Below are 12149 nucleotides of genomic sequence, written 5' to 3' on the forward strand. Positions count from 1 at the left end.
CCACTTCTCTATCTCACTTTCTACTCTTTAAGACAGTTCTTAGACAGGATGGTTTGATGGACCTCCTTGGTCATTTGACTTGGCTTGGTGGTATGCCTTGTTTTATTCTGCTCTTTAGGATGTTTTAAGATGTTAAGAGTGATCTCTCTACACAAGTTCTTGTTGTAGTCATGAACGTGTGCTGAAATACTTCCTCCAAATGAAAATGAAAACTGCTCTAAATAATTAGAAATAAAACAATAAAAACTGGTATGCTGGAAGACATAGCTCTTGAAAGTAATCAATTACAGGCAATTATAATTCTCTAATATTCAGCTCTATTCAGCTACCCTTCAGTTGTCTCAGTGTATTTAGTGTATTTAGCTTCCCTTTCTATCTTCTCTAGTCACCTGTATTATCACAAAGAATTTAGCTGTATTTCTCATCTCTTCCTCATTTACATGCTGTTTCAATTGGCATGTTCAGCTTCTAATTGTATGCTAATGACACCCAAATCTATGACTGCGCAAAGTTCAGGTCCATCTCTGTGCGATAATGCTGTTTTAATTACATTATGGATAAACCAAACTTTCCAAGCACAGTTAACGTTTTGAATCCCGTGGCTCTACTTCAGTCTGTGCTCGCTGATCTCATTTCCACAAATTAATTTCTCCCTACATACTCTGTCCTGGCCCTTCATTATTTTAAATACTTCTTATCAATCAACCCTCCATTTTCTCTTCTTCAAGGAAAATCATCCCAAATCCTCCCAATGTTTCCATGCAATTGAAGTTCCTCATCCTTGGAAGAAGTCTCATGAATATTTTCTTCATTCTGTCTAATGCTTTGACATCCTTCATCAAGTGTGAAGCCTAGAACAGGATGCAATATGCCCAATGAGGCCAGTATTTTATATAGGTTTAACATGACTTCCGTGGCTTTGTACACTATGCTCTATTGAAACAGAACAGGAATAAAGCTTAATAAGCTTGATTAACAGCTCTCTTGTTAAAGTCTTACCCCTTTCAATGATTTATGCACATGTGCATTCAAGCCCCCCTGCTTCTGTACTTTCTTTCAAATTGTACCCTTTGTTTTGTAATCTTGTTCTTCTGTCAAATTAAATAAATTCACACTTCTCTGCACTAAAATCCATCTGCCACTTGTCAACCCAACCTGTCAGTGTCCTTATGAAATTCCACACCAACTTCCTCATGGTTCACAATACTTCCGTGTTTTATATCATCTACAAATTTTGACAATGTGCTGTCTATACCTTGGTCATAGAACAAAGCCTGCAGCCAGCAGGGAATTGCATGTTAAGTGATTGTTGAACTAAGAATTATTGTATAACAATGAATAGGTACCATCCATTTTGCCCCTGAATATGTATGCAATAGAAGATTGAGGTATGGATCTCTGAGATTTGAGTTATTTCTTGAAGCAAGTCTAGGTTTAAAGTTCCACTATGAAAACAAAATTATGGAATGAAAATCAACTGTGGACAAAGTATTCAATTTTGGCATAGCTTTCTCATTAGCCACGTTAAGCTTCACTCATTTCAGATATACAATTTAACTCATTCTCCCACAAACTACCTTAAGCTGGCAATACAAGACTGACACACTTGTTTCATGGCACACTAATAATACAGAAGAGCTGAAAAGCATTTTTTTTAATATAGAATGAGTTGTCTGTCAATCAGAAATGTTTCATTTTTAGACAGTTCCTACAGCAATTTGAATTTTCTGAAAATTTGCTACCACAATATCTTGCATGTGCATTCCACCTTTCCCAGAGAAAAGCCATTCCAAATATTTTTCATAGAAATGTTCGCAGACATAAAACAATGGACACGGACTCAAACTGGAATTAGAAGATTCCTCAGTCTTGCTCAGAAAGAGATTTTACATTTACTCCATTCACCCTTTCTTCCATTCCTTTGCTAGAAGTATTACCACCTGCTTTGCATTCAACATACCCCATTCTGTGTTTGGCCAGCCAACTAAGGAAAGAAACAATGTGGTCATTCTTTGCCTGGATACAGCTTAATTATATAAAATGTGATGATATAGATTACGTGATTTAAAATGTACTGCTTTGACAAATAAGTACTTCAGGACAAATCAGAATGCCCAACCTTGGTACATTTACAAATCAAACACACTCAAATGCTGCTTGTATGTAAAGTCTTCTTGATAAAATGTTGTCCCCTCCCAACAAGAAAAGGATTGTTGAGTACATTCCTTTAAAAGCAGCATTTCTGCTTAAACAGATTGAATGTCACATCTGCAGGTACCATTTTACACAAATCCGCTGTGACTCATATACTTCTGGATATCTAAAAATAAGGTTTATCTGTTGAAAATAGCTCTGAATCTGTGTAACGACCAACAAAGAGTCTATTGTAACCATCTGCTATCTAAGACAGTTACAGAAATACCTCAAATCACCAGATTATGAAAAAAATGAATCTGCCAAGGACATTTCATAATACAGAAAAAGAACATTGGCTTCCTACCTGGTGCAGCTTGCATTTCAGCCAGGCTTCCAGTCATAATAAGTGCTTCAATGATTTTAATGTGGTGTTCTGGATTCACATCAGCACTGAAAACAAATATGAGCAGCATTTAACATTTCTGCATACATTCATCTTGGTAGAATGTCTGGTTGGAAGACAATTTACAACATTTGGCCTGACATAAGCATTCTGAGAATTCTTCCCACTGACTCCAATCTCCCAAACAGTAAAGTGTTTAATAAATAGCCATCAAGAATTAGATGTGGAAACACTGCAACTCATGGATAGAAATTCAAATAAACCCATTCTTCCCACAGCTTCCTTTGCTGTTTCAGAACTGCTGACAAAGGTTTAAAATTTCATGCCAGCACAGAAATGTGCAATGAGCATGTTTCATTAATCTGTGCTGTGCTTTGTGGTGTGCCATGCAAACCACTGAAAGCTGCATGGAGGTAGCTCGTCCTCAAATTCAGAACATTTGCTGACCATCTAATTTCTGCAGATGTTTTCCCCTGTTGCCATTTCAACCAAAGTGATTAGAAATAGAAATGTACCAAACTTAACTTTGGTTAACTCATGACCACTTGCACCACACTCACCAACCACCATTCTCCCTCCTGTACTACAAGTCTTCCATTCCTCCTGTAGACTAAAAGCCTTGAAAGACTATTCTTTGCAGGGCATCTTGATTTATCTTTGTCCTACTCTTTCCATATTTCAAGATGTTTCAAAATCTGGGTGCTACCCCCCTCAATAATGTTTCTCAATTTAATAACCACACAAACTCATCCACAGAATCTTCTTTTTACAGCTCATGAAAATTGCCTGACAGCCTGGAACATAACAGCACTACAATGAACTGATGCAGGGAGATTTTTTCAGAAGATAAACTAAAATTCTCACACTTCAGTAAGCTGCAAGGAAATATCTCATGCCCTGACTGCAGCTTTTTGCAAATGCCTATGGCAGATAAGATCACCGCCGTCAATCCTCTGTCCCTCTGTCATAAGGCAGAGGTTAACCCACCCACATTAGTCTCTTTTTGATAGCAGCGTGGTCCCTTAGTATACAACATAATCCTACTTTCATTGCTGCACATACATTTGTACCATGCACAACTTCCTGCAATTAATAGAAAAACTACCTGGATCTGTTGAAAGAAGAGATTATTTGCTATTTACTTAGCATGGTGGTTCCAAACAAAATTAACATCCAAAAGTACTAAAAATATGGAAAACTAATTTCAAAAGAATGATTCAAAAAACCTGTTTTACATAGTGGTTTATTGTCAATTCACACATCTATCACTGCACAATACACAAACACTGTTGATGGATGATAATCAGTGATACATCAACACTTTTATTTGCAGCTTCATTATTGACACAGACCGCCCATAACGTTTATTCCCTGCAACTTTTCCCTGACTATGGCATATTTGCAACACCCAACAACAGTGTTATAATGAGAATTCTCGATATTACCCCTCAGAATCAAAGAAGCACCTCGGAATCTGGAGTGTAAATCAGGACATCAAAGAAATGTTGGCACTTTTCATGCATCTTGAACGTAGTGAAAATGGAATAACCAAATATAATTAGAATGTGCAATCTTAGAAAAAATATTGTGAGACTAACACCTTGTTCTTTTGTCTGGATGTGACCATATCAGTATGCACCTAATGCTTTATACAATTGATCAGCATTTTCCAGGCTTTTCCCCAGCACTTTCCTGACATCTGACTATGTGAGAGTAACTATGCCAATGTCACGTCATGTTGCTGACATAAATTATTTCAAATTCAGCATAGTTATAACCATTTTATTTCAGTGGCTTCACAATAAAAAGTAACTAAATTAAAACCTCAAACTTACACACTGTTAGTTCTTGAATTATTATACCCTGCTAGAAGATTGAATGTTTGCCACTCTTGTGCCTAATGTTAGCTCACTATTAATGCATTAATCGAATGATGTCATAAATCTGCAGTTTGATCAAGTCCACTATCTACCCATAAAAAGATTGATTTAAGTGTCTTGCCTTGTTCTTTAGATTTAGCGCTCAAAACAAAGCACAGAATCATGATAGAGCACATATCTCTTTGGCACTTGTGATTCTGTGAAATTTACAGTCCCAACTGTGCCTGGTACTGCTGAGATTGCTAAAGCCATTGGTCAATCTGATTTGCCTGCAGCTCTTGAGGATGAAACTTCTTCCCGTTGTGAAGTGGAAATCTCACTCGCACCTGCTTAAAGCCATTGGCAGTGAGTGATCGCTGTGGACTTATTTAATAAGGGTTGACCGTAAGGGTCTGCCCAAAATCTATTGGTCTTCCAGAACAAGGAGTTGACCAAGTGTTGCAGACTGACACATGCCAAGGTCCAGGACTACATGGTGAAGGACACACTAAAGTTTGGGGCAGCTGCCGCCAAGGCGCAGTGGGGAAAGACCACTGTCTGAGGTCTTCCTGCTGAAGGTAATTGGGGAACCATTCAGTTATCGGATCCTCCTGGTGCCTCAAATGCATGTAAATATAGTCTTGTACAGGTAAGAGGTGCCTTTGGTTTGTTTGTTAGTTAAGAGTCAAACTCAAATGTCTGCTTGTTTTTTTTTAAAAAATATGCTATTGTACAGAACTGAACTACATTTGTAATGATGTATTTTTTTTATGAATAAACTCTTAGATTGAAATTAAAAAAAACACGCCAATGATGTTTCACACAAGCTTTCATGAGTTTGAAAATTGCAGTGAATCAATCGATCAGGCTGTTGCACACAGAAGAATATTTTTGTTTGTAGTTATACAGGTGAGAAATTTTGTCTGCTGTTTTTAGATTACTTACAGTGTGGAAACAGGCCCTTCGGTCCAACAAGTCCACACCGACCCACCGAAGCGCAACCCACCCAGACCCATTCCCCTACACCTAACACTATGGGCAATTTAGCATGGCCAATTCACCTGACCTGCACATTTTTGGACTGTGGGAGGAAACTGGAGCACCCGGAGGAATCCCACGCAGACACGGGGAGAATGTGCAAACTCCACACAGTCAGTCGCCTGTGAACCCGGGTCTCTGGCGCTGTGAGGCAGCAGTGCTAACCACTGTGCCACCGTGCCGCCCACTAACAGTCAACTAAACAGTAGGCAGATTTAAATATTCAATCAAAATTAGTTCTGATTTGTCACTCAAAGGCTGGCGGACTAGTGGAGCTACTTGACCCACAGTCAAACCAATCAATCTTCCAAGTCCAATCTCAGGTTATTTAGAAAAATCACTAAAATACAAGATACTTTCGTGACCCCAACAGAAATGTTAGTCTGTACTATCAGTCATTCTGTGATCACTGTCTGGATGACCTTCTCTCTGGGTTTTAAAGATTCACTTCCATTGCTGTGACACAACCAGTGGATTTTGTGCACCACCTCCCCCCACCACCACCATCCTCTTCCATTTATGAGCTTCCATTAGCATTCATTCGACACTGGCAGCTCAACAATCACATCAAGGATGCAGCCATGAAAGGTTTCAGCTGGATTCCTTGGGCAGATGATGCCATTGTTCCACCCACTATCTGGTCTTGATGTGCACCCAAAAAAAAAAAGAAATTGCCCTCATGGAATTTATCCAAAGCTTGACCCTAAACATAATCCCGATCAGCTGAAGGAATGAAGTTCAGATGGAGTATTCTGATCTTCAAGCCTGAATTCCTAAAATGTACGACCGTTGCACAGAAGTTTATCCTGAGATCATTTGTTCGTAAAGTCCACCTCAGCTTTTCTCAGCAAATTAGTTCCATGTTTATCGGGATTCAAACTGTGCAGCTAAACAAAACCACCCTGAGGATATGCTACAGAAATCCTTCTGCACTCTTCCAGCACTGTCTACTCATAAATAAGCCTTCGATAAAGGTTACGTTGATTTATGTTTCCAAAGACATTTACCTTGATAGCGAATGCCTGAACAAGACATCACTGAAGATTTCACCAAGAAGCCTTGGTGTGAGATTGTTCACAGCTTCATTCTGGCACACTCTACAGAAGTGCTTCACCAGATATCTCAGAATAAGGCAGTGTTGCTGGGGCAGGCTGGGAGATTCCACAATTCTTCTGATTTGTTGGACACATTCATCAAGGTTCTGGATTTCTGAATAAAATAAATGAGATTTTGTTAGGTCCTACCTTTAATACGGGCATGTAGCGTGCAGCATACATATACCGTACCATCCCCTAACTTAGGAGGGCACAAGAACCTGTAATTTCCCAAACGTAGGTACATTTGTGGTGGTCAGGATTGTGGGGAACATGTAAAATTGTATGGCTGGCTCATCCACAAACTTCCCACCCAACTCTGAATTGTCCCTCACCTCCCAGACTCCAAAACATGACTCTGAAACTCCGTCCTTGCCCCTGCCTGAGCTTCCTGGTCTTGCATGCCCAAAATTCCCAAAAATGCCTTCATCTGGCATTCATGTTTTCTTCCCAGGGATCCCTTCACAGTCCCAGCAGTAGCCACCGCTTGCTTGTGGCGCTGCTGGGATCATTGAGCTTCTAGCCAATCAAATTATCCCTGAGGGGAGGACGTCTCATTCTCACCTCTTTGTGGATACCCCCAGAACATTGTTGCTGCAGTGCTACCTTTACCTTTCTAATGAATGGGGGACGGCTACCAATACTACTTTCCTCTCCCCGCCCTCTGGAAAACCCAGACCTCAGGGCTTTGAATATAAGCAGTGCTTTGGGCAGATGCTTAAATCCAAGGATGGGAGAAAATTAACCTCCAACAGTGGCTCACACAGGAATACATTTTTCAATATGTTATTGACATTGGCAAAGACATTGAACAGAATAGATATCAGACCTTGAATGGGTAAAATGATGCTTTATGTAGGAAAGGCTACAAAAGGGCTACAAGCACAAAGCACTGAAACAAACAAAACAACGTCACCTCCATTAACTGTGCTTTCATGGTTAAGTCAGAAGGCACAGGATAAAGTTTTGAACAAGATATTGCACTGAAAGCAACTCCTTTTGCTATGTGTAACTTAAACTATCCAAGATTCATTAGATTAGATTAGATTAGATTACTTACAGTGTGGAAACAGGCCCTTCGGCCCAACAAGTCCACACCGCCCCGCCGAAGCACAACCCACCCATACCCCTACGTGTACCCCTTACCTAACACTACGGGCAATTTAACATGGCCAATTCATCTGACCTGCACATCTTTGGACTGTGGGAGGAAACCGGAGCACCCGGAGGAAACCCACGCAGACACGGGGAGAACGTGCAAACTCCACACAGTTAGTCGCCTGAGGCGGGAATTGAACCCGGGTCTCTGGCGCTGTGAGGCAGCAGTACTAACCACTGTGCCGCCCACAATTCAGTTATAGTCTTGGAATCAACTCAGTCGCTCTCCAGCTTAATGAAGAAATCTATCACATTATGGTCACTCTTCCCCAAGGGGCCGAGCACAGATATATTGCTAAGTATTTCTTTTGCATTACACAATATGCAATCAAAGATGTGATGTTCTCTAGTTGGTTCTTCAATGTATTGATCCAGAAAACCATTGCATACACATTCTAGGAATTCCTCCTCTCCAGCATTGTTATTGACTTGATTTGCCCAATCTACATGCAGATTAAAGTCACCCATAGATACAACTGTCCCTTTAATATTTGCATCTCTAATTTCCTCTTTAGTGCTTCCCCTAACATTATCATTACACTTTGGGGGCCTATTTACAACTCCAACTTTTGCTTTCTGCTCCTTGGTGTTGCTAAGCTCTACACATACAAATTCCACTTCAGGATTACATTAATGTCCTCTATGCCAGCAATCCCACCTCATTTTCCTCTTTGTCCTTTCTAAAAACTTAATGCTCCTGGATATTCAGTTTCTATTCCCTGGTCACCCTCTAGCCACATCTCTATAACTCCAACCATAACATAACTATTTCATCTGTTTGCGCAACTAATTCATCTCCTGTATAGCAAATGCAACATAATGAAATAATCTTTACTTGCTGGATAATTGCAGCTCCAATAACACTCAAGACACTTGACAGCATCCAGGACAAAGCAGCATGCTTTACTGACACCTCACTTACCACATTCAACACTTGCTCCTATTACTGCTGATGCACAGTAGCAGCAATGCATATCATTTTTAAGACACACTGTAGAAACTCACCCAGGCTTTTTCAACATCATGTTTCAACCTGCAACTATTACCGATAGCAGATACATGGGAGAACTACAACCCCTGAGCTCCCCTCGAGGTACATATCATAAAGACTTGGAAACATCTCACCGTTCCTTTATCTCACTGGATCAGAAGCCTGGATCTCTCTCCCTATTGGCAGTGTAGATCTACCCACACTCAAGGATGCAGCTGTTCAAGAAGACTGCTCAGCAGTATGTTCTGAAGGTCAATTGGGAATGGGTAATAACTGTTGGTCTAGCTTGTGATATCTACATCTCCTGAATGAATAAAAGAAGGATATTAGGATGTTAATTTTTAACCAATGATGAGGTTGACCTCCAAGCAGCTTGTGAAGAAGGTGTAGCTATGAATGGCTCTAAGGAGGGAATTCCAGAATAAGAGATCTGAGCAGCTGAATAATAAAGGGACAATTGTATCTATGGGTGACTTTAATCTGCAGAACGAAGAAACCCTTTCAGGTTGGGACTTGGGCTAAAGGTTGTTGGGCTGGAGCAGAAAAGAGAAAAAGGATGTGTCAAAATCATAAAGAATTTAATAGATAGTGTAATAATTGTACATTTGATGGGTAGATGGATCATAGGCCCACATTGATTAGCAGAGACAGGGGTATTGAACTGTTTCAATTTGTAGCAGAACAGGATGTAGTAAATAGCCTTTGAACGATCAGAGATTTGTACAGGATGAGAAGATGGCCAGGGAAACATCGAATGGTCAAGAGGGACACAATGAAAACATGATTAAAGCAGGGACAGATGTTACCGAGGTGAACAGAGCCCATCTCTGTGAATTAACCTTGTGAGAATTGTTCTCAATAATAACAAATTTAAATTAATAATATGATAGACAATGATGCATTCTTGTCACATTAATAATTTTTCCTTCGAGTGAGTGATCTGTAAATGACTGTAGTAAGCAGAGTGGAACAGTTAAGAAAGAAGGGAAGCAACACTAGAAAAGGCCATGAAAGTATAAATATCCTGAATGGAAAACCTCAGCACTAAAGCCTGTACTTTTTCTTATCAAGATTCAGAAATAAAATGAAACTTCATTATATCTACAGATAATATTAGATAACCAGAGGGAGGGCACTGCATAAATTAGTTTATCAGAATACAATGTTTAATTCAGCCTTTCTAACAATTGGTATGTATGTTACCAGATTTTTCTTCCATTTGAAGTGAAAGTGCAGGACAGTCATCTCCCATTAATGATTCCATGTGGCATCACAACTAGTCAGACTACATCGGCTGAAGCCAGTGAAGAGATTGTTAATTTGAACATTGAACTGTTACAGCTTCCTCAGCCATATGAATAAAACGTGTGCTATGAAGCCCCATTTACACTCCAGGATGGTTTTGGTAAAATACAAAGTAAGCCTGCATGAGATTTACAAATGCAAAATTGTTCCAACATTGTCTTTAGCATATGTATGATATTATATTTGGTCAGGGTCTTTCTGACTTGAACCAAAATTGGGGATGTTCTTCACAGGCAGTTTACAAATTGCTGTCATATATAGGATAGTTGTGCAGACCATGCACAGACCAGGATGACTAAACCAAGTATCAAGCACAGAAACTGTTTAGCTTTCTTTTCAATAGCAGTTGTCATTGGAGGTGCCCAAGGAAGGATTACATTATTTCCAACAGGAAATCTATTGATTTGCGTCCACTTCATACTAGAGAGTAATCTCTGTTGATACTCTAGATATTAGTGGCGTTCCTATAAACACATACAGAAATACTCCACACAAACAAATCACTACAATGATATTTATCTATTCTATTCCTATCTGACTTTAAGCTTATCTCTCAGTCCACCTATCCAATCTAATCATTAATGTTAGTATGGTAAACACTGGAAGTGAATTCCACAGTGTTACCACTTGGTGTAAAGATCATAGAATCCCTACAGTGTGGAAACAGGCCATTTGGCCCAACAAGTCCCCATTGACCCTCCAAAGAGTAACCCACCCAGACCCATTCCCCTACCCTATTACTCTACATTAGCCCCTGACTAACACACCTAAACCACATAATTTAGATTAGATTAGATTACTTACAGTGTGGAAACAGGCCCTTCGGCCCAATAAGTCCACACCGACCCACCGAAGCGCAACCCACCCAGACCCATTTCCCTACATTTACCTTTGCACCTAACACTACCGGCAATTTAGCATGGCCAATTCACCTGCACATCTTTGGACTGTGGGAGAAAACCTAAGCAGACATAGGGAGAATGTACAAACTCCACACAGTTGCCCAAGGGGTGGAATTGAACCAAGATCCCTGGTATTGTAAGGCAGCAGTGCTAACCACTGAGCCACCATGCCACCCCTGGGTCTCCTGCTTTTTGTTCCACATCATGTTTAATGAATTTTGTGATGGCAACACCCTAATTTGAGATACATAGTCTATAAAAATCAGGGTATGTCTCGTTCTTTCTCGCCCACCTTATGTTACATTTTGTATCTAGGGATAATATGTAATCATTGCTACCAGGTGTTAATATTGTACAGTACAAATTACAAATATTATGCAGAAAATCAGCACTAGTTTGCCTTTAACTGATTTATTCAATTAAAGATTTTCTAAAATAAATGTTTAATACAGAAGAGCATGACTTAATATACTCGTGTATTTTAATAAACTACTTGCGTTGTGTTGTAGAACAAGCAAGATGATTAATGCAAATGAACTGTAGAAGCATCAGAATGTAAACTTCTCTGGGGGTAGTACCATCCCCAATGTCAGCATAATTGAAAATCAAGCTATCTGTTAGACAGTTGCTTTCTCGACCCTGTTTCACATTGCCATTTGGGAAGGTTTGGTGACCAGATGCACAGCTAAAAATAATGGCACATGTGTGAGCTTGTGCAAGAGCAGCTGCCTTTGTGTTGTTCTGACTGCTGTGGAATCTACACCACATAAGAACCCAGAGAATTTCAAGTACCGGAACCTGAGCTGGTATTATAGAAATACTTGCTGAAATAATTTCAAAATATGCATAAAAACTAGTAACCATGTCTGGTACTGCATTCAATTCTGCTATAATGTGTGTTTTATCAACACAAATTGACTATAATGCGACTGACCAATAGTGGGCACTGTTTCTAAAATGCAAACTTTTAAAATGTGTGTTGACTATAATGCGATGCATCGCCAACACTAAGTGTTATTTTTATTGCGCGATTTTTATATAGTACAGAGTTGTACTAGAATGCAATCATCACGTTACAGATGAATTACCTGTACCACGTATACATTAGCTAAAAAGGTTTGGGAGTTGTGGTTACAGGAACATAAGGTACAAACGTATAAAATTAAAATGGGAATTGAAGTCTGAATCTTGAATTGTAAAACTAACTGTGGCTTGCTACATCACTTTTGAATCTGAGAGAGAAGATTCTTGGTTCAAGCTTCA

At 39.6% G+C, this 12149-nt stretch overlaps 1 protein-coding gene across 1 annotated transcript in view; it reads right to left on the reverse strand.

Annotated features, from left to right (window-relative positions):
• Positions 1 to 12149, reverse strand: part of LOC122547273 (phosphatidylinositol 3-kinase regulatory subunit gamma) — a 575736-nt gene that overhangs the window by 219898 nt on the left and 343689 nt on the right. The window contains exons 6-7 of the mRNA XM_087990580.1: positions 6444 to 6645; positions 2501 to 2586 (exon numbers count right to left, since the gene is read on the reverse strand). Of these exons, the coding sequence (XP_087846706.1) occupies positions 2501 to 2586; positions 6444 to 6645 (288 nt within the window). The remainder of the gene's footprint in view (positions 1 to 2500; positions 2587 to 6443; positions 6646 to 12149) is intronic.

Source organism: Chiloscyllium plagiosum, unplaced genomic scaffold (assembly GCF_037043375.1).
Source record: "Chiloscyllium plagiosum isolate Xiang-an unplaced genomic scaffold, Cpla_swu_hap1 HiC_scaffold_9, whole genome shotgun sequence".
Lineage (NCBI taxonomy): Eukaryota > Metazoa > Chordata > Chondrichthyes > Orectolobiformes > Hemiscylliidae > Chiloscyllium > Chiloscyllium plagiosum.